Genomic DNA, 21180 nt, shown 5'->3' on the forward strand with positions numbered 1-21180 from the left:
ATCGGCACAGGTAGCCCAGTCAGCATCGGCAAATCCAGTGAGATGCAGATTAGAAGTAGAGGAGAAGAAGAGACCAGTTGCAGGTCGGCCTTTTAAATATCGGAGTACACGAAAAGCAGCCTGTAGGTGAGAAGTTGTTGCACAGTCCAAAAATTGGCTCAAACGTCCCACAGCATAAGAGATATCGGGTCTAGTATTTGTGAGGTAAAGGAGTCGGCCGATGAGCTGTCTGTAAACAGTGTTGTCTGTTAAAATGGTACCTAATTCCTTTGAAAGTTTCTGACTATAATCAAATGGAGTAGAGAGAGGCTTGCAATCTAGATAACCAAAATCTCTGAGAAGGTCCATGGTGTACTTCCGCTGATAAATGTGAATTCCAGAGTTAGAGCGTGCTACTTCCATTCCCAAGAAGTATTTGAGATCACCAAGATCCTTTATTTTGAATTTGTCATCCAAATCTTGCTTGATGGAATTGATTTCACCAATGTCATTCCCGGTTAAAACCAAGTCATCAACATATACTAGAATGGCAGTGAAGCTTTGAGATTGTTTCTTAATGAAGAGTGAATGATCATCAAAAAACTGCTTATAACCAGCATCCACAAGAGTCTGAGTGAGCTTAATGTTCCATTGCCTGCTTGCTTGCTTAAGCCCATATAGAGATTTTTGCAATTTACAAACCAAACCTGGTTGTGACACAGCCAAACCGGGTGGTATCTTCATATAAACTTCTTTGTCCAAATCTCCATGAAGGAAGGCAGTGTTGACATCCAGCTGTTTCAAATGCCATTTCTTTGCCGCTGCTAATGCTAACATTACTCGTAGGGTAGTCATTTTGACAACTGGACTAAAAGTATCACCATAATCTACTCCTTGCACTTGAGTGAATCCTTTTGCAACTAGCCTCGCTTTGTGCCTTTCTATGGTGCCATCGGGATTGAATTTTACCCGAAAAACCCATTTGCAACCCACAGCCTTCTTGTCTTTTGGGAGTTCAGTGAGACACCAAGTTCTGTTCTGATCTAGAGCTGTCAATTCATCTTGTATTGCCTTTCTCCAACATTCATGTGCAGCCGCTTCCTCATAAGTGCTAGGTTCTTGATTTGAGGTGATGGCTAGAGAAAGTGACTTATATTTCGGGGTTAGTTTATCATATGACAAGTGTTGTGAGATAGGATATAAAGAGTTAGAGTTGGAAACATTGCTAGAGTGAGCTGTGTGGGTTGTCATACAATGATAGTCCTTCAAATAAGCAGGCGGTTTCTTGACTCTTTCAGACTTTCTAGTAATGCAGTCATGTGTGATGTCAGAGTGTTGTGATGCAGGTGCATGATCAGTGTGTGGTGTGGTAATTGGTGCAATGGTGTGTGAGAAAATTGGTGAGTGCATTGAGCTTGAGAAATGTTCATTTGAATCTATGAGTGTGGTATGTGTGGGTGATTGCAAATGATGTGTGGATGGTGTATCATATTGAAAAAGATCAATGCATTGTGGAGTACGAATGGGCACTACAGAAATGTCAGTGCTAGTGGAATGTAAAAATGGAAAATGAGTTTCATAAAAAATTACATTTCTGGATATGAAAATTTCCTTTGATTTTAAATCAATAAGTCGAAAACCCTTTGTTCCTAATTTAAAACCAAGAAAAGCTGTTTTTCTGGCTCTTGGGTCTAATTTTGTTCTTGAATTTGTTAATGTGGAGGCATATGCAAGAGAACCAAATACTCTTAAATATGAAAGGTCAGGTAAGTTACCATACAAAAGCTCGTAAGGACTAGCATTATCCAGGTTAGTGCTGGGCAACCTATTAATTAGGTGAATGGTGTGAGCAACTGCGTATTACCAAAAACAATGTAGAATTCCTGATTGAAATAGTAGTGCTCTAGCAATACCTAAAATGTGCTGGTATTTTCTCTCTACAATCCTGTTTTGCTCTGGTGTTTTCACACAAGAGCTTTGGTGTAAAATTCCAGTTGATGCAAAAAAGAATTTTAGAGTGAACTCTGGCCCATTGTCGGTCCTTATACACATAACTTTTTTTCAAATTGTACTTTGACAAAATTCACAAAATTAATAACCAATTGTGATACTTCAGATTTGGTTTTGATAAAAAAAATCCAAGTGAATCTGCTCTTGTCATCCACGACAATTAGTACTCATTGTATATAACCCTTCTATACACTCAGCAATGCCAATCATTTTTGATGTGGATCTATCTTGTATCTCACAACACTTATCATTGATTAACAATTGACAATGTAAGTTTGAGGTTAACTTTGACACAGATATCAATTTAAAATCAAAAGAAGGAATGTATAAAACATTTTTGAGAAAAAATTTTTTAGAGAATGTGATTGTGCCAATGATAGTGCTAACAGTTTTGGTTCCATTTGGCAATATCACATTGATTGGATCAATATTTTGAAAACTTGCAAAATCTTTTAAGTCAAAGTCACATGATCTATTACACTGGAATCAATGACCCATAGTGCAGATTTTGGAGTGATAATACTCATAATTCTCGCATTAAAATGTAATGCAATGGTTTTACCTGGAGTGAAAGTGTGAATGGAATTAGTCAAAATTTGATTTGCATTATGAGGTTGTTGCTGCACACTTTTGTCTTTGATCAACTCTAACAAGGCAAATCTTTGCTCTGGAGTAAATCCAGATCTTGATATTCCAATGTTCTCTTGGAAACAATTGAGCTGGAATTGTTTGTCACTGAGTATATCATCATGCCCCTCAGTGATCACGTGATTGATGGTGGTGTTATGTTGCTGCCATTGTTACCTAGATTATTTCTTTATCAATAATAGGTTTACCATTGTAATTATTTTTTAGTGAGAGTACATAAAAAAAAAGTACATAGTATATAAGGTGTAATAACTCAACAAATATTTTCTAAGGGAGATTTTTCATTCTCTCCAACAATGAGAAGAACATATCTCTCTCCCTCTCTTAATCCCTTATGATTCATCAAACCATCAACATCACAACTTAAACAGCTTAGGGCATGATATTTTCTTCAATAAGCACACCTTAATAATTAAATTAGACTATGCATAATCATTATTAAGCACTTAACATTTCTCTCTCTCTTTTCCTTTTCCATTTGAATTGCCTTAAATAATAATTCTTTTACTTTAGATATAATGGCAAAATTGGATTGATCTCAATTCTCAACTTTTCTTTTTTTTTTTTTTGATTCACAGATTGGTTGCTCTCCACGCTCACCGCACCATGAAGAAAATCTCATGCCCTAAGCTGTTCAAGCTGTGATGTTGATGGTTTGATGAATCAGAAGGGATTAAGAGAGGGAGAGAGATAGGTTCTTCTCATTATTGGAGAGAATGAAAAATCCCCCTTAGAGAATATTTGTTGAGTTATTACACCTTATATACTATGTACTTTTTTTATGTACTCTCACTAAAAAATAATTACAATGGTAAACCTATTATTGATAAAGAAATAATCTAGGTAACACTTAGAAATAACAAAGAAAGTAATAGGTTTTATACTTATTTTTTTGTAATCTTTTATAAAAAAAATATAATTAGCCGGATTAGTACTTGCTTGGTTTGAAAACCTTGTGAGTTCTGTGTCAGCATAACCCTTTTTTTCAACTCTTCACACTTAAAAGTCTCAAACTCACAAACTTGCTTCTGCTTCTGGCCACTCTTGCACCATCAACATCGGTTCTTGACTTGTTTCATTCATTTGTACATCTTTCTTCTTTTCACTTACCTTCAAAAAGTAAAAATTCAACTTCACAGTACAGTTTATCTTTCTAATAATAGTAAATAATTTTTTATTTCGTTTTGTGTTTGTTCTTTTGTTGTTAGAGTCTCTTATACTGCCTTGAAAGGTCACTACCAGTTGCCAATGTGTTGAATAGTTGTGGTAATGTAGGGTCTATTTTCTCAATCAATAACAATAAATGACGTTGGTTTTCATTTTCTTTTTCTTGTGGGGAAAGACATTTAAATACATTGCCGACATTTTTTGTTGTTGTCTTGTTTCATTTTCATTGGGAAACATTGGCAAATATTAGGGGCTCTTTTTCACAACTCTCTAGTTTTACCTGCACTAATAATGAACATCAAATGATCAAATTATTGCTTAACACCATTTAACAATATATCATGTCTAATAATTACCATAAAATGTTTGGTAACAAAAAAAACTAATAAAAAATAACCATAACTTGTCTTATTTAATATTCATTAATTATTGTGACAATTAATGAACACTAAATAAAATAAATTCTGTCTGTTTTTTTTTTTTTCTCCTAGCATTATAGTGTTTGGCCGACTGTGGAGAGAAATCAAGTGAGAGAACATAAAATGAGAAGACACAACATCTAACTCAAAACCTTAAGTTGTCACAACTAAAAACCTTAAGATGTCAAGTTAATGGGTCTCTCATCTTATAAATTCTTCACTCTTTCTTACTTTTTTTTATGTGGAACTAATTTCAACACTACTCACACTTACAACATTAACGTATAGAACTTACACATATCTATTTTATCGTTTAATTAAATATACTCTGTATATTAAGTCCAAATTTTTTTCTTTATAATTGAATGTCCCCCATAGAAGACGTGTGTCAAGTTTGTAAATGCAACTAAATGCATATTCTAACCTTTCTCTCTCCAAAGTGTAAACAAGGGAAAAGAATCAATATCTACCCTTCTTAATGGTGGCAATTGATGACCGAACAGGTAGCAATATTTTTGAAACTTGAGAAGGGTAGTGACTATTTTTAGGGCCCTCTCATTCAGTTCTTCACACGCTTTATGTTACTTCTTTTGGAGATTTTTTCTTTCTTTTGTCAGAATCTCCTATTAGTCTTCAAGTTACCTTTCTTCTCAGAAGTAGAAAGAGATTTTGAGTTTCTTCTAATCATTCAGCTTTCATACCATAAAACAACTACATTTCATACCAAATGTTCAACAAAATATTCTCTCTCTTCACTAACAAATAGTCCTGTCCTTTCATAGTAATAGTAAAACAACATAATTGTAGAGTCATGTTAATTATTTGAACATCTAACTAGTGAAGTTGAATCAGATTAGAATAAGATGATCACAAAAATGATTAAAACAATCCTTCTCATCCCTTCTCAATTCATTATTTTCCTTCTCATCAACTCAGTAATGGCAGAACCAAGGGCAAGAACAATCCAAATAGCATGTGGTCATCAACTAGAGCACAACAGCACCATCTATGTTCCGAATTTCGTTGCAACCATGGAGAAAATCAGTGAACAGATGCGAAGTACCGGATTTGGAACAACAGTTACAGGGACAGGACTTGATACTAACTATGGCCTAGCTCAGTGCTATGGAGATCTTTCATTGCTTGATTGTGTGCTATGTTATGCCGAGGCAAGGACGGTTCTTCCTCAGTGCTTCCCTTTCAATGGTGGGCGCATTTACCTCGATGGTTGCTTCATGAGGGCCGAGAATTATAGCTTCTTTGATGAGTATACAGGAGCAGGAGATAATGCAGTATGTGGGAACAGAACAAGGAAGAACTCAAGTTTTCAAGAAGCTGCAAAGCAAGCAATTGTAACAGCAGTTCAAGATGCACTTAGCAGTAAAGGATATGCTAGAGGGAAGGTCGCCGTGACCGGAACGGTTAATGAGTCTGCTTATGTGCTGGCTGATTGTTGGAGGACTTTGAACACAAGCTCTTGTAAAGCATGTCTTCAGAATGCATCAACTTCTCTATTGGGATGCTTGCCTTGGGAAGAAGGCCGTGCGCTTAACACCGGTTGCTTCATGAGGTTCTCAGACAAAGATTTCCTCNNGAAGCTCAAAGGGTAAATGAATCTTGAGAATTTAGAAAAGTTTACACGTTTTTTGTAATTGTAAATCCTGAGAGCAGTTTTGTTTTCTGATTTGTGCAGGTAATGTAATAGTGCTGGTGGTTGCAGTGGTTAGTTCATTGATTGTTTTTGTGGTTGGAATAGCTATTGGGATATATATCTTGAAACTTAGATACATTCAAAAGAAAAGAAGAGGTAAGTGACTTGTCTAATTAATACCTTATTTGTTTGTTCTTATGAATCATCAATCTGTTATATAACAACTATGTTTAAGTATGTATGCCGATGCTTATTCTGGAATTCAGGTTCATATGATACAGAAAAGTTAGCAAAGTCCCTTCGCCGCAGTAGCCTGAATTTCAAGTACACTTCACTGGAAAGGGCTACTGGATCCTTTGATGAGACTAACAAGTTAGGACAAGGAGGATTCGGAACAGTTTACAAAGTAGTTATCTTATCTGCATACCTATATCCCAACCATTTTAACATAAGAATGCAACTATATAACAATTTTCTATTGCAGGGAGTTCTACCTGATGGAAGAGAGATTGCTATCAAGAGGCTATATTTCAATAACAAACATAGAGCAGGAGATTTCTACAATGAAGTGAACATAATCAGTAGCGTGGAACACAAGAATCTAGTCCGACTGTTAGGATGCAGTTGTTCAGGACCCGAAAGCCTGCTTGTGTATGAATATCTGCCCAACAGAAGTCTCGATCGCTTCATTTTTGGTAATTCCCAAACTCATGCCATAGGTTTCCCCTTCTGAGATATGAAATCCTACACTTTTACTATCATTGCTTATATCCTAACCATAGTACTTCTCAATGTAAACATTGTAGACAAGAATAAGGGAAGAGAACTGAACTGGGAGAAGAGATACGAAATCATCGTTGGGACAGCTGAAGGATTAGCATACCTACATGAGAATTCTAAAACCAAAATAATTCACAGAGATATAAAAGCCAGCAACATCCTCTTGGATGCAAAGCTTCGTGCTAAAATCGCAGATTTTGGCTTGGCTAGATCCTTTCAAGAAGATAAGAGCCATATAAGTACAGCTATTGCAGGAACTTTGTAAGTACCTCTAATCCCATCTACCATTTTCCCCCCAATAATAACAATTTTGAACATATTAGAATAAGAGCCTGCTAAGTACCTAAATACAACATTAAGCATCCTATACTACTAATCTGGGGCTTTGGACACCCCATAATTTCCAAGTCCCTACAGAGAAAAATGTTGTTTGGAGCAAATTTCTCTGTACTAGACCTTTAATAACCATCTATATATATGTTCTGCAGGGGTTATATGGCTCCAGAGTACATAGCTCATGGTCAGTTAACAGAAAAGGCAGATGTGTATAGTTTTGGAGTGCTACTGCTAGAGATAGTTACCGGGAGACAGAACAACAGGAGCAAAGCAGCTGAATATTCAGACAGCTTAATTACAGTGGTCAGTATCAGATTCCTTAACCTGATTTATTTTTATTGTTGTTGAACTAGTTTTTTTCTTGCTTTGATCTTAACATAATTTTGCAACATCAGGCATGGAAACACTTTCAGTCAGGGACAGCTGAACAATTATTTGATCCAAATCTTCAGTTGCATGAAGACTACAACAACAGCAGTGTTAAGAATGAGATCTTAAGAGTGGTTCAAATAGGACTTCTATGCACCCAAGAGAACCATTTGTTGCGGCCAACTATGTCAAAAGTGCTGCAGATGCTAACAAAGAAGGAGGAGCAACTTGTTGCTCCTTCTAATCCACCTTTCCTAGATGAGAATACCATGGAATTCTGTGACATAAGTGGTGACCCATTTTTCCCTCTCGTTGCAGATGACTCAGTCGCTACCATGTCCCATAGCTCTTTTCATCCCAGGTGATCTGCCTAGTACTAACAATGTATATCTCTATCCATTACTAATTTATACAAGAACATTAGGATACAACAAATAACAATGTGAAAAAATTAAATTAGCCTTACAAGGTACTTACAGCAATGTCTAATAATTCTTTCCGTTCATTTGTACAAAAATTCAATGGAAAATCAAAGTTACACTTGCCAATATACATTTTGAGTTCTTGGCAGACTTCGCCACCCTTTAAATCCTTTCGACACGAGGAACACAAAATTGGGTGTGCTAGCTGCAACCTTTATGAAAAAGGTAGTTGGAAGAGTGTGTATCTCTGAAAATCTGATTCCCATGCTGATGAATATGAACTGTGCTTAATTTGATCTTATAAAACAGCACTCAGAAGTAAAGCACCAAGAATCACAGAACTTATCAAAGATCCTCCATTATAGTAGTGTTGTGTCAAGCTGCCTGAAGCAGTGGAAGTGTTAGATGGGGCCAGTGATGTGCCATTTATGCTGGTGCCATTTTTACCACCACTGTTCATCACAAATATTAAAGGGAAATATAATAAATAAGAATGAACAGTTAATTACAATAATCAGAAAAAAATATATGAATCCTTGAGATCATACCTTCCTGGAAATACACAGGAATCATGACCTGTGATAATGATAACAAATAATAGTTCTATTAGATTGCCAAGCCACTTGAGCAACTAAAAAACAAAGGTGCAAAATTAACAATTAACTTTTGTAGCCATAAAAAAATGTATCCATAACTTATGTAGCCACCTTCAAATATAGTTATAATTATTAAAGAGTCCAGATTCCTTACTTGGATTTGTGGTGGTGACAAAAGCAACTCCTTTAAAATCACAAGTTCCAGGAGATTTAGCCATCTGCTGATAATATGCATTGAAAGCATAAGTCGCGTGCGCAACTACATTATTCGGTTCATAACACTCTTGACCCTGCCGCAAGGGCGAACAATCCACCTTCCCTGGTCCACAAGCCCAATCAAGTGCTGCCTGTAGCAACTTAGAATCAGCATTACTCTTAGCAACACAAAAGGTTTGATTTGTTGTATCATTTGCAAATACAGTACCAGCACCGGTCAAATGCAAAGTATATACTGGTGCTCCATTAGCATAGAAAAGTCCCCAGTTCTTTTCGGATACAGGACCTGGTCTTAAGTCTTCGTTATAGAGCTCATAAATATATGTACTAACTGGAATTCTAGGATGCTTTGGAGTCCCTGAAGTATTAAGGACATGTCTGATCAAGTTACTGTTGTAAGTGTTAGCATTGTCAATTGTTGCATCCGGCTCAGATGAATCGCCTTTGGAGGGCCATCCTGACTCTGTCACTACAACAGGGATATTTGTGAAGTTCAAGTATAACATTGCAAAATAAGCAGCATCGATCACTGCATCGAAAACATTAGTATAGTGGAGCATAGTGTTGGCATCAACAGCTTCCTTATTTGGCGGCAGAGGCCGGAACAGAGCATATTCCAGTTGGATTTTACCTTCAGATTGCATGTAATTGTAGTAAGGGTAAACGTTGAGCATAAGATATGAACCTGTTGATTGCAAAAACTTAAGCAATGGAACCATGACAGGATCCCATGTTTTATTAAAGAATGCTTGGGATGGAGGGTAGAGACTTTAATTTGCTGATCGAGATTGGCAGCAACAAGTGCAGATTGAATGAATTTTAGTGCATTGACTAGGACAGGTGCAACATTTGAGAGGGCTGTTAGGACTTCAGATCCAACTGCTATGGCAGTTATGTTGGTTGCAGGGACATGAGCTACCACATTGTGTGCAACCCAGTTGGCGGCCGTGGCATTCGATTGGCCAATGCCGAGTAGCAAGTTGTTGGGAACAGAAACGGTTACACGGATTCCGGTGTTGGCAAGTGCAAGAAGCATGGCCCTGTCAGCATCATAGAGTCTAACATGTTGGATACTTTGAGCCTTAAGAAGGGCCACAGTCTCTGTTGCACTTGGCATGTTAGTTATGTCTGTACCAATGTTTACACCAATAAAGGAATCTGCAGAAGAAAGAAAGAAACCAACAAATTATATAAATACTATATGATCCTGCTCATAAACAGATTATGAGATGAAAATAATAATGCAGATGAAGTGATAATCAAGAACAAATAGAAACTAGAAAATAAGGAACATATGAATCTTGGTTTGGACCAACATGGATTTGTGAAAACAGCTAATAAGTCCATTTATGATCTAATAAAATGTGTTTCAAATATCCAATCTTACCATGACCTATTTAATAAAATAGCTATAAAGCCTATTCATTAGTCTTTTATGGAATTGTATTTGAGTCATTCATTTAAAGTAATACTGTATTTTCAAAATTATCCGCGAAGTGATTTAAAAATTGATACCATGCTTTCTTCAATTTTAATTGGGTAACAAAAGGGGAAAAAGATTTAATAAAAGAAAACTTGATTATCAGCTTTGTTCATGAGGAATAATATTGAAAAAATTCATATCTTAAGGAGGCACAGCCACATTGCATTCATAGAATGTCAAAGCAAAACATATATTTCAAAATTCTGGAATAAGCTTTCAGTGATGGATTGTCAGATTGTCCAACTAACTAATGCTACATCCTAAGCCCATAGCTATAGTTCATAAACTGAATTTTTTTTTTTGGTCATGGTTGAAATTCAAGGTTTGTTAACCTGTCATCCCGTGGATTATCCTTGGGTTTAACTAAAAGAAGTCTAATATACTCAAATGATCGCTTGTTCTTAGGTTAATTTGCAAAAGATTCACTTTGATTATCAGTTTTTAAAAACATAAAATGAGGATTTCATTTAATAACATTTTTCCCATGCTTTTGGTTACCATGTCTAATTCATGGGAGCTAGGCAACAATGCTACCAACTCACCAACTCAGTATCAATGAGGTTGATTGATAGACCAAAATGATTAAATATAGTATAAATATTCCACTTCATCACTGGCATAGTGGCATTCACAACAGGGGTATTTTAGTACCATCGCTTTTTCATAAAAAGTTTAGTTAAGTGCAAACTGCAAAAGAAGCTGTTTCTTGAGTTGGGATGCAACAAAATTGTCCCAGAATCCCATTAAAAATTAGAAAGGATAGATCAGAGATTCAGCACAAAGGAAAACACTTTCTTGCAAAGGCCTTTTCTTTTGCAAATAATAATAAATAAATAAACTAAAAATGCCTATATTTGTATTACACAACCTTTTCTCTAACTTTCTATTCCAACATTGTTATGCTCTTGTAGCAAGGTTCTGGCTCTTTACATTTATAGCAACATCTGACATCTCCCACATTCAACAGCCAAAATGCAATGAAAGAATAATTACTTCCTTCTAGTATTTAATAGTTAAAAAAAGGGGTTAATACATTGTATCATTACCCTTTACCTAAAATGTTAATTAGAAGCAAATACTTACTAACCATGACAAATAGCAAAGATACAAAAAAGTAAGAATCTACAAACCCATATGATGATGAAAGGAAGGTGGTAATGAAAGGACTAACTAGACATAATGATGAAAAGAACAAGAGCTAGAAGCCAAAAAAAACAAGAGTACTATACCCCCACACCAACCATTACTAAATTAGAAAGCTTATTAAGAGAATACTTAATGATAGATTAATAACCAATGATATCAGATGCCCAGGGAACATAGAAACAGATGCTAAAAATCACATAAACTTATTACTTACCTCCATAGACAGAACATGCAAGCAGGAAAAAAAGAAGCAGCAGAACAGCCATTGATGATTGCTTAGAGAAATCGTTATACACAAAGAAACACTGCCAGTTCCACTGCAAACTAAAAAGTGGCTCTCTACAACTTGGGGTCTCAAAAAGCTTGCACCTTTTGATACCCTTTGAGCTTTGGCATAGAGAAGTAAGAACCAAGAAGTGCTCTGAGGTTGGGAGGGAGAAGAGAGTTTGCGTTGTTGGGTCTTGTGAGTGGTCAAAACTGAAAAATCAAAACTAGAATTTGTGTCTGTGGGATCATAAAATCATAAATGGGAGTGTGTGTCAGGGATCCAACGGCTGAGATTTGGAGATGCAGGTGGCAAATCAGCCAAGTAGTAACTATTATTAGTGGACAAGAAAGTCAGGCTTTTTTTAATTAAGGAAGTGTATGATTCAGTGTTTTATTAATAACGTGAATAATGAAGCAGTGTTGCAGTGTTGGTGCAGTTCATAGGCTATTGTGATTGGTGGATTAGCATCTATGATAGCAACATAAAATGTTGACGTGGCATCTTTTCTGTTTCTGCTTCAAAAATCCCCACTTGCGCTCTGCTTTGGTTTGTGTCCCAAAGCCATTGACAGTTGCCATCTCTTGGATCCTTCTTTAGCTCTGTTAACTGTCATTAACTTGAGTTAAAATCACACTTCATCTTATGTAATCATAAAAAATAAATAAATTAACAGTGAGTCCCATTATTCACATAACATTTTCAATGAATACTAGTGGAAAGTCCGCGCGATGCACAGGTTGTGTACGTAATCTATTTATTGTATTCATATTAATTTGTTTTTAAGTTGAGTAGTACATATTAATTAGTAAATTTAATTTAATTAGTATGTAGATAACATAATTAATAATATTAATGTAGAGTTCAACTTTAAAAATTAATGTATAAAATTTGGCATAATTATATTGTTTAATATTTTATTAGTTAAAATTAATATATGATTAAAAATTTCTATGTGAAATTAGTATTATATATATTTCAAGGAAACTATGGAAATTATTTTTGTTAAAATGTTAATAAATCATTATGTAAAAGTATTAATTGTTGGTCACTTAAAAGATTTTAAAAAATGCACTAATTATTGTTAAATTAATATTGCGCACAGTTTATAAAAGAATGCTTTCGTATTGGTTATAAATAATTTAGTTAATTTTTTTTTATAATATCCATTAGACATATTTTTAATTTGTACGTGAATAAAATATGTATTGATACTTCATAATTGTACTCTATATTAATGTTCGGTTAATAATAAATGAGTTTATTAGTCTAATAAAAAAATTTAATTAATTTTCTATCATTTGTGTCCACAATATTTTTTGTTTCATTTTAAATTTATCTTAAGCCATTGTAAAAATTAAAAGGTGATTAATAAGTAATAACAATAAGATTCATAAAGATAAGTGACATTTTAAGCTATTCTATAACCGTTGTTAAAATAAGGTGATTAATAAGTTTTCTTAGTATAAATCACATTTTACGAGTTTATTAATAAATTTGTTTTGAAAAGATGTTTTTTCATTCCACCTAGATTTCTTAAAGTTCTGCAGAACTATGATGAGCGATTCTATCCTATTCTCCTGTAGGTAAGATATAATTTGGTCTATCAGTTCATCAAACAAAGTACAACTCATCCGGTCGAAAATTATTTTTATTATGGAAAAATCATTGGTGTTTTGGAAGAATATTAGAGGGTGGGGTGATTTATCGGGTGGTGGAGAACCCAGTTAACACGTAGGGGCGTGCTGACCCTGCTATGGAACAACGTGTCCGCACCACGCAGAGACGACGTGACGCGGCGAGCATGCACGCTTCTGACACCACGCAGGGGCGAGGTGGAGCTGGCGTCGCGGAGTTCCAATGTTCCTGCACCTCGGGGGCGTGCTGCAGCTGCTGCCATGCAGCAGCAAGCGTGCCCTCTTCATACTCTATATAAGGAGTCTTCTCCTCCAACTGCAACACAGAAAGAGTTAGTGAGAGAGTTTGAGGGTAACATTCTTAAGAAAGGGTGTTAGTGAGAGGGAAAAAGGGGGTTGCGAACTCATCAAAGGGGAAGGGTGTTGCTGCTAGTGGAAAGGGTGAAAAAATAATAGACAATAAAAAAAGAGAAATATTATTTTGTATTTATTTTAAAGAATGGTTCGTAATTATAATGCTTCGGAAAAACATATTATAAATTATTTGGATCATCCCATATATATAAATTGGTAAATTATATTTTTATTGTATATTTTATTTTTTATTTTTTGTTATTTAATATGTTAAAAAAATAATTTTTTGTCAATTTTAAATTAATTTTCTAATATAAAAATACTAAAATAAAATATATATTATACTATAATATACTATACGATATACTAATTTTTTTTAAAAAAATATATTTATCTATGATAAAAATATAAAAATAATACTCTAATAAAATAAAAAATATATATACTGTAAATAAATATGTATGTTGAACATATTCAAAAGTTTAATATATAAATGTTAAAGTAATAATATACTGTAAATAAATATGTATGTTGAACATATTCAAAAGTTTAATATATAAATGTTAAAGTAATAAATAAATATTAAAAAAATATATATACTTTGTTATTAATAATATTAAAATATTAAAAAAAATATTTTAATTATGATAATGCACTGCACGTTAATGATTTTAACAAATAAAATATTAAAATAAATAAATATGTAAATAATATTATTAATTGAAGTGATCACATACATTTTATAAATAGATATGATAATATTTGTTTATTAATAAATGAATATTTATAACTAATATAATAAATATATTTTTGTTGATGCAGCCTAACAGAAATTTGTTGGTGCGTAAATTGGATCCGCCACAGAGTTGGAATCTGAGGGTCGAAAACTACTTACGCGTCACGGGATTCTACCACGTATCTAGGATTGGGATGATAAGAGGATTTCACCCGTTGTTAGCTGCTCTGGTTGAAAGGTGGAGGCCGGAGACTCACACTTTTGTGTTGCCGGTGGGTGAGGTTACAGTGACATTGGAAGATGTCACACATATATTTGGCTTACCAATTGATGGAGAGCCTGTGAGTGGATGGACTGATAGTAGTAGTGATTTCGTTCAGAGTCAGAGTATGGCAATATTCGGACGTCAACCGATGCTCAATCGTAATTCGAAATCCTATATAAAGCTTGGTTGGGTTCGAAGTATCAGAGATGAGGAGCCGTTGGATACTGAAGAGTCCATAAGGAGATACGTGAGATGTCAGATTTTCTGTCTGTTAGGGTCGACCCTATTCACAGATAAGTCGACCGCATACGCCCATGCAAAGTATCTACCGTTGCTTCGCAATTTCGAGCGGATCCATACATATAGTTGGGGTTCAGCATGTCTTGCACATATTTACAGAGCACTATGCCGTGCGTCACGATATGATACGAAGGAGATGGATGGCCCTCTTAATCTGTTGTTTGTTTGGGCATGAGAGCGAATGCCGTGTATTGCGCCTGTACCGAGACATATCCTTCCACCTGCTGAGATACCAGTTGCCATGAGGTAAATATTTATGGTTCTTGTCAGAGATTATATTCATCATGCATGTTTCAATTAGGAGTATTTACGTAAATACACATGTTCCAGGTGGAGTCATTCGGAACGGAGCACAGCGTGGTTAGAGAAGACCGTTGTGACATTTAGGCATGATATAGACTACATGCAGGAGGTAAATATTTATGGTTCTAATGAATCCTAGTTCCATACATTACTGTTAGGGTTTTGACATTGGAATTATCTGTGGCAGTTTGAGTGGCGGCCGTACGAAGGAATAATCGTACCCGGCGAGTTACATGTACATCTTGATGTGTGTGATATCGTTGCTCCGTTGTTGTCATTCGAGTGTATCGAGTGGCACCCTGCGGACCGAGTTATGCGTCAGTTTGGGTTCGCACAGCCCCCCCGCGCGAATACCAAGGGTCATTCCACCGGACCAGCATTGCATGGCTCTTCGCGGAGTGCAGCTTTATGATTGGATAGTTTTGCATGGGGAGTGGATAGTGGAGTGGGACAACAGGCGACACACTCGACTGCGGGATCTGCACCCCCTTCCGACCTGGGACTTCATACCGACCCCGGAGTATCGGGATTGGTACATGCGCTCATACGGACATATGCTGAGATTGTCGGAGTATGTTCCTCAGCTAGCTGCACCCCAGCCACCTGCACCTTAGGTCCCACCTACACCTCAGAGCCCACCTGCACCTCAGGATCCACCTCAGCATGCAGTGTTTTAGCTGGTTCCTTATTATGTACCACAGCCACCACTCGCACAGGACTAGAGTGCGTCCAACCACCACTCTCATCACAGCCACCATTCCCAGCACTCTCAGCCGATGCTGACGATTCCAGCCGGTCATGATTGGTTTGACTTCTCCATCGGCGGTCACGGAGATCAGCAACTACAGAATTGAGCCAATGCTAGTTTGGGTGGTTGGTCAGATTTTAGTGCTATGCATTCACCGTCAGCCTCAGCTGATCCACATGGGGATCAGTAGGTATGAGCCATAGTTTGCAGCGTCCTGCTTCCGACCACACGTCAGAGGGTGCATCGTGTGATAGTGGATTCCTTCGCCATATGACCTACGGACGGAGCGAAATCCACCTAATAAGTATACTCCATCAAAGCCAGGTATGGGCATGATGGGTAAGGCACTGAGCTGGATGGGTTGTAAGAAGTGAGCATCGGGTTGGGGTTTTTAGATTTCATACTAGGGTTCAATGTAATACGTATTTAATGTTATGTATGTTGGCCGATGTTATTCATAGTTAAAAATTTGTATGTTTGCTTCAGTAAGGCAGTAAATGTTAACATTATCATGGTCTTAAACATCAATGGATAACCTCAAATTTAAAATTACAAACACGAGTAAGACAAAAAAGAAAATCTATTATAAAAATGCAAATTCAAAAATACAAACACAATGAAAATAAAAGTCATTCCCCCCACCACTCGATCCAGCACGCTGAGGACATCGACTCCGACTATGTCCTTGAGCACCACAGAGACGGCATATCTGAGGACCACGCATGTCGCGTGAGTCCATTTCGTTCAAGTATCTGGTCAATTTTGGGCGACCTTTCGACGTTCGCCTCAAGGCGGGATTAGCGACCAATGTGGGTCCCTCATACGCAGGCCATGTCTCGGCATCACCTAACGGTGAGAACTCGAATCTATATACCTTATGGACCTCTGTCATCTTGTACACGTCATGCACATACACGTGCCAATCGATTTGCTGGTTAGCACAGCAAGCAATAACATGGCGACATGGTATTCGTTCTACCTGAAAGTGCCCACAGTCACACGTACGTCGTGCAAGATCAACGACTAATACCTTTCCGCTAGTCATTTCGCGCACCTCAAATACGTCATTCCGTCTGTCAAAACGGTGCACAACTATATTCCCAGCCTGTTGCATACTTGCCTCTATCTGCTGTTGTGCGAATACGGAATAAGTATATCCAGCACGTTTGCGTTCATGAGACTCAGCACTCTTCCGCGTAAAAAGTTCATTTAACCGATAATACGTTGCTCGGACTAGCGCCAACACAGGTAGATTACGGGCACCCTTCAACACTGAGTTAATGCACTCGACAAGATTCGTCGTCATATGGCCCCATCGATGTCCCTCGTCGAATGCCAATACCTAATGTCTAAGTCCAATGGCATCGCACCACCTGGCATATGCCTCGCCTCGCTCTTCCAACCTCTTATAGTTGATGTTATACTCCTCCACCATTCTTGAATACCCAATATTGACCACAAGCTTTTGCAAGTGAGGGACCTTGAATGCTCGTAGGAAGTTGCTGCCGATGTGCCTTATACAAAACATCCACCATGCTCTTGGAGGTTGCCAGTCACCTCTGGAACGATTTACTGCTGCTCGAATTGACTCATGCCGGTCCGAGATCATACCCACACCATCTTTTCTTACAACATGCGTTCGCAGATTCCTTAGAAAGAAGTGCCACGCATCAGCTATCTCCCCTTCCACCAAGACAAAAGCGATAGGCACAATGTTCTGGTTCCCATCCTGTGCAACAGCTACCAGAAGTGTACCTTTGTACTTTCCATATAGGTGTGTTCCGTCAACCTGAACTAGGGGCTTGCAATGCCTGAATGCCCTAACGCATGGATTGAAACTCCAAAATACGCGATGAAGTATTTTTACCCCTTGCGCCTCTTTATTCCCATTGTAAAGTGGGCGTGTTTCTATCTGGACAACTGACCCAGACATCTTCTGAACCATAACCGAGAGCCACCACGGCAAGGCTTGATAACTCTCCTCCCAATCACCGAAAACTTTCGCTATGGACTTCTGATTTGCCAACCAAGCCTTTCAGTAACTGATGGTATGGTTGAACCTTGACTGGACTTCGGCTATTATAGTTTTCACCTTTATTGACGGGTCAGTCTCGACCAATGGCCTTATAGCCTCAGCAACTGTGTCTAAGTCCAACTTGGAAGGATCCTGTGAAATCACTCCCGTTGTGCACGTGTGCCTACCGTTGTATCTGCGTATCTCCCAACAACCTTTTTTCCGTATCAAGCTGGCTCAGATAAGCCAGTCGCACCCGCGTCCATACATCTTGCATTTTGCATAGAACGTCTGTGGCTCATACTCATACACGTCGTAGTCAACTCCTCTAGCGATAGTGTAACTTCTAATTGCTACCACGACCGACTTTCTAGAACTGTATTCCATTCCAATCCGGAACTCTCCATCCTCAGGATCAGCAACGCCTACAGAAAGTGCCCATCATCGTTTACTAATCAATCCAAAGTATATATTAAAGAAAACATATTATTCGGTCATCACGTACCTATGTTTGAATATTCCGGAAACTTCGGTGCATGCATGGCGTCGAGATCCAATTTACGCATAAAAGGTGACACGTTCATCGGTTGACTGATCGATGGGTGAACCACTACATCAGCTGCTGTCTCAACTCCCGCATCACCATCCTGCTCTTCGTCGCCGGCTTCATAAGTGGCTTCGAAGTCCTCTTCGCTGTCACTACTCATTCCCACGTACACTACAGCTCTATCATCCTCCACCTCTAAGTCATTTTGAATCCCTTCCGCCTCTATGGTTTCAAACTCAACATACAGCTCAATCTGTGGCTGTCGTATCTGAGTCTGCTGGTGAATTTGAAACATATTATGCATAGTCACTTCGTCAGTGATTGGCATGGTATCAAACTGCATTAAACCACCAAAAACTATAACCGGATTCTGGTACAGAATTCTGCTCACTCTCATTAATGTACTGTTCTCCATGCTTTGACAGAGACCATTCTGAAGTTCCATAAACGTCATGGTCCATGGAACCACAAACGAAAACGGATTCTGACACACAAACCTCACTCCCTCATGAGTATTACGTATTATCTCACCATCGCGATACACTACTAACTTTGCGGTATCCTCCAATACACCAGAAACACACTCAAAGAACACTCACACACTTCCTCAGCATGAAAATGAACCCAACCACAGCCTTATATAGAGAGTAGCATTCACCGTGAACTCCAATCACGTACTGCCACGTGTCAGGACGCCCCTGCGTGCTGACTCAGCACGCCCCCACTTGATGCCCTCGTGTACCAATCAAGCTTGGCCACGTCCCCATGACGCCCCCACGTGATGCCACGTAGCATCACGCCCCCACGTGCTTGGTCAGCACGCCCCCACGTATTGCCTGCATGGACCATTCAAGCTTCTCCACGTCATCATCACGCCTCCACATGCTAGGTCAGCACGCCCCCACGTGATGCCATGTGTCCCGCTAAGGCTGCGCCACATCATCGTGCCTCCCACTTGTCGCACGCAACACGCCCCTGCGTTTTGAACTTGCATCCATCATTGGGTGAAACACACCATTGCTCTATTTCTGGCCAAAACACCCATTTCCTTCCCATATTGAAATTCTTGAGCCTCATCCGATTGTTATTGCTATTTTAAAATCAATAGCATTAGTTTCAGTAATTAAAAAATATCAATATTGATTGTTTAATCATACTTACTAGTTACTACCTTGGAGAATAATCACCAATCCTTTGGTCTCCCTTTCTTTACTAGTTATCAGATCTCTTAGTTCTTCCTTTCCCACTACCTCGCCAATAATATCTCGTGTGACAAAATAAATAGAAAAATTAATATATGCATTCACGTGTAAATTTTATACGAATTGCAATATATTGAATGAAACTCACCAAACATATCAGCATCTTCAAGCATGGCAGCATTTTGGAGATTAAGAAATGAGCGAAAGCGAAACGCTTGTAAAGAAAATGTAGGGATCTCCATAATTTCTGAAATCACTTAACACACATATCAATGCATCTAATGGTAATAAGAGAGGATTAATATTAGCAAATATAAGGCCAAAAAAGCATGTTTTCAATCATAGCACAAAATCAGGAAGGAAAATGTAAACCCATGCATTTAGTATGAATAAGTGTATGAAAGATTGATAAAATCCACTCAATTAAGCACAAGACAAACTATAAAATAATGATTTATCACTCCACATGAGTAACTTTGATTCTGTACGAGAATGTTAACACATACCTACTCACACCAGTTTTTACTTCTATCTTATTATCAACTATTATGAAATTTGTCACAGTATACATCTGAAATTCATGCAGAATTAGAGTCCACTTCTAAACCAAAGTTCTTGGCATAGTGGAGTAAATCCTACCTCCCTGTTTGCACAAAAATAGTTCGAAATCATTTTAACAAAATCTGATATTCAAAAAACAACTAACTAACTGATATAAAATTCCACAATAATTAATACCAAATTACAATAACCATTCACTAATTTAAAAAGAAGTGCTCATTTAAATTACAATAAATTGTTTATATTTACACTAATAATATTTTAAAATTTGGAGGTAATTTAAATAGTATTATAAACTAAAAGATTAATACCAAAAAAAAAACTAAAAGATAAGCCTAACAGTATTATTAGTGTAAAATTATAAAATTTGAAATAAACAAAGGCAGTAGAAATTTTAGAATTTAAAATTATTAAAAATTTAAAAAAGAAATTAAAATTTGAAAATTTTTAAATTTGTAACTATTGATAGTTAACATTGTAGAATAAATTTTAAAATAAGTAATTTTAAGAGATAAGTATAATTTTGGTCCCTAATGTAGAGGACAAAAATTTATTTCGTCCTCGACCTTTTTTTCGCTATAAAATGGTCCCCAAGGTTTCAGTTTGTTTTAAAACCTTCATTCGGACCAAAATGCCCCTATCCCTTCCATTCTTCCCCCAAAATCCCATAAGCACAAGCAGAAACACCAGAAGCACAAGCAGAAGCACCAGCAAAAACAACAACAGTTATCAATTAAACAAAGCAGCAGCAGGACAACAAAAACAACAACAACAACAACAACAACAATAATGAAACACCAATGAAACAACAATGGAATCAAGTAAAAACAGAAGAAGTAAGAGCAGAAACAGAACAACAACAACAACAATAATAATGTAACAATATAATCAATCAAGCAACCAGAAACAACAATAATAAAAAATCAACAACATAATTAAAGCAAAAGCAGAATGGAAGAAGAAGAAGCAGCGGCGGGCGGGCAGTGGCAGGATCAGAGACGGCAGGGCGGCGGTGCGGCGGTGGAG

General features: G+C 37.2%; 3 protein-coding genes and 1 pseudogene across 3 annotated transcripts; 2 read left to right on the forward strand and 2 right to left on the reverse strand.

The window, feature by feature from the left end:
• The first annotated feature begins 4756 nt into the window (after positions 1-4756).
• Positions 4757-7841, forward strand: LOC107488809 (cysteine-rich receptor-like protein kinase 2). The gene is given in 7 exon segments (XM_052262034.1): positions 4757-5855; positions 5911-6030; positions 6141-6280; positions 6359-6569; positions 6681-6915; positions 7143-7293; positions 7386-7841. Coding segments are annotated over 7 exon segments (1965 nt in total). The 5' UTR covers positions 4757-5086; the 3' UTR covers positions 7725-7841.
• LOC107488808 (glucan endo-1,3-beta-glucosidase 3-like) lies at positions 7795-11872 on the reverse strand (annotated as a pseudogene).
• Positions 11873-14408: 2536 nt separating this feature from the next.
• On the forward strand, positions 14409-14954 carry LOC110281485 (protein MAIN-LIKE 2-like). The gene has a single exon (XM_021143776.1). The coding sequence runs from the start codon at positions 14409-14411 to the stop codon at positions 14952-14954; it is 546 nt and encodes a 181-aa protein (XP_020999435.1).
• Positions 14955-17172: 2218 nt separating this feature from the next.
• Positions 17173-18845, reverse strand: LOC107488726 (uncharacterized). Its single transcript, XM_021143777.1, has 4 exons — positions 18350-18845; positions 18113-18269; positions 17923-18040; positions 17173-17844 (listed from the first exon to the last, which is right to left on the reverse strand). The coding sequence occupies exons 1-4, from the start codon at positions 18843-18845 to the stop codon at positions 17173-17175; spliced, it is 1443 nt and encodes a 480-aa protein (XP_020999436.1).
• Positions 18846-21180: the final 2335 nt, after the last annotated feature.

Source organism: Arachis duranensis, chromosome 5 (assembly GCF_000817695.3).
Source record: "Arachis duranensis cultivar V14167 chromosome 5, aradu.V14167.gnm2.J7QH, whole genome shotgun sequence".
In the NCBI taxonomy this organism is placed as follows: domain Eukaryota; kingdom Viridiplantae; phylum Streptophyta; class Magnoliopsida; order Fabales; family Fabaceae; genus Arachis; species Arachis duranensis.

Bases quoted from the DNA above. Each gene is read 5' to 3' on its own strand.
- LOC110281485 (XM_021143776.1), top strand. From the start codon at position 14,409: ATGATAAGAGGATTTCACCCGTTGTTAGCTGCTCTGGTTGAAAGGTGG.
- LOC107488726 (XM_021143777.1), bottom strand. From the start codon at position 18,845: ATGACGTTTATGGAACTTCAGAATGGTCTCTGTCAAAGCATGGAGAAC. The intron at 18,041-18,112 runs GTATGGACGCGG...GGAGATACGCAG, and splicing joins TTCTATGCAAAATGCAAGAT to ATACAACGGTAGGCACACGT. The intron at 17,845-17,922 runs GTGAAAACTATA...TTGGCAAATCAG, and splicing joins AGACTGACCCGTCAATAAAG to AAGTCCATAGCGAAAGTTTT.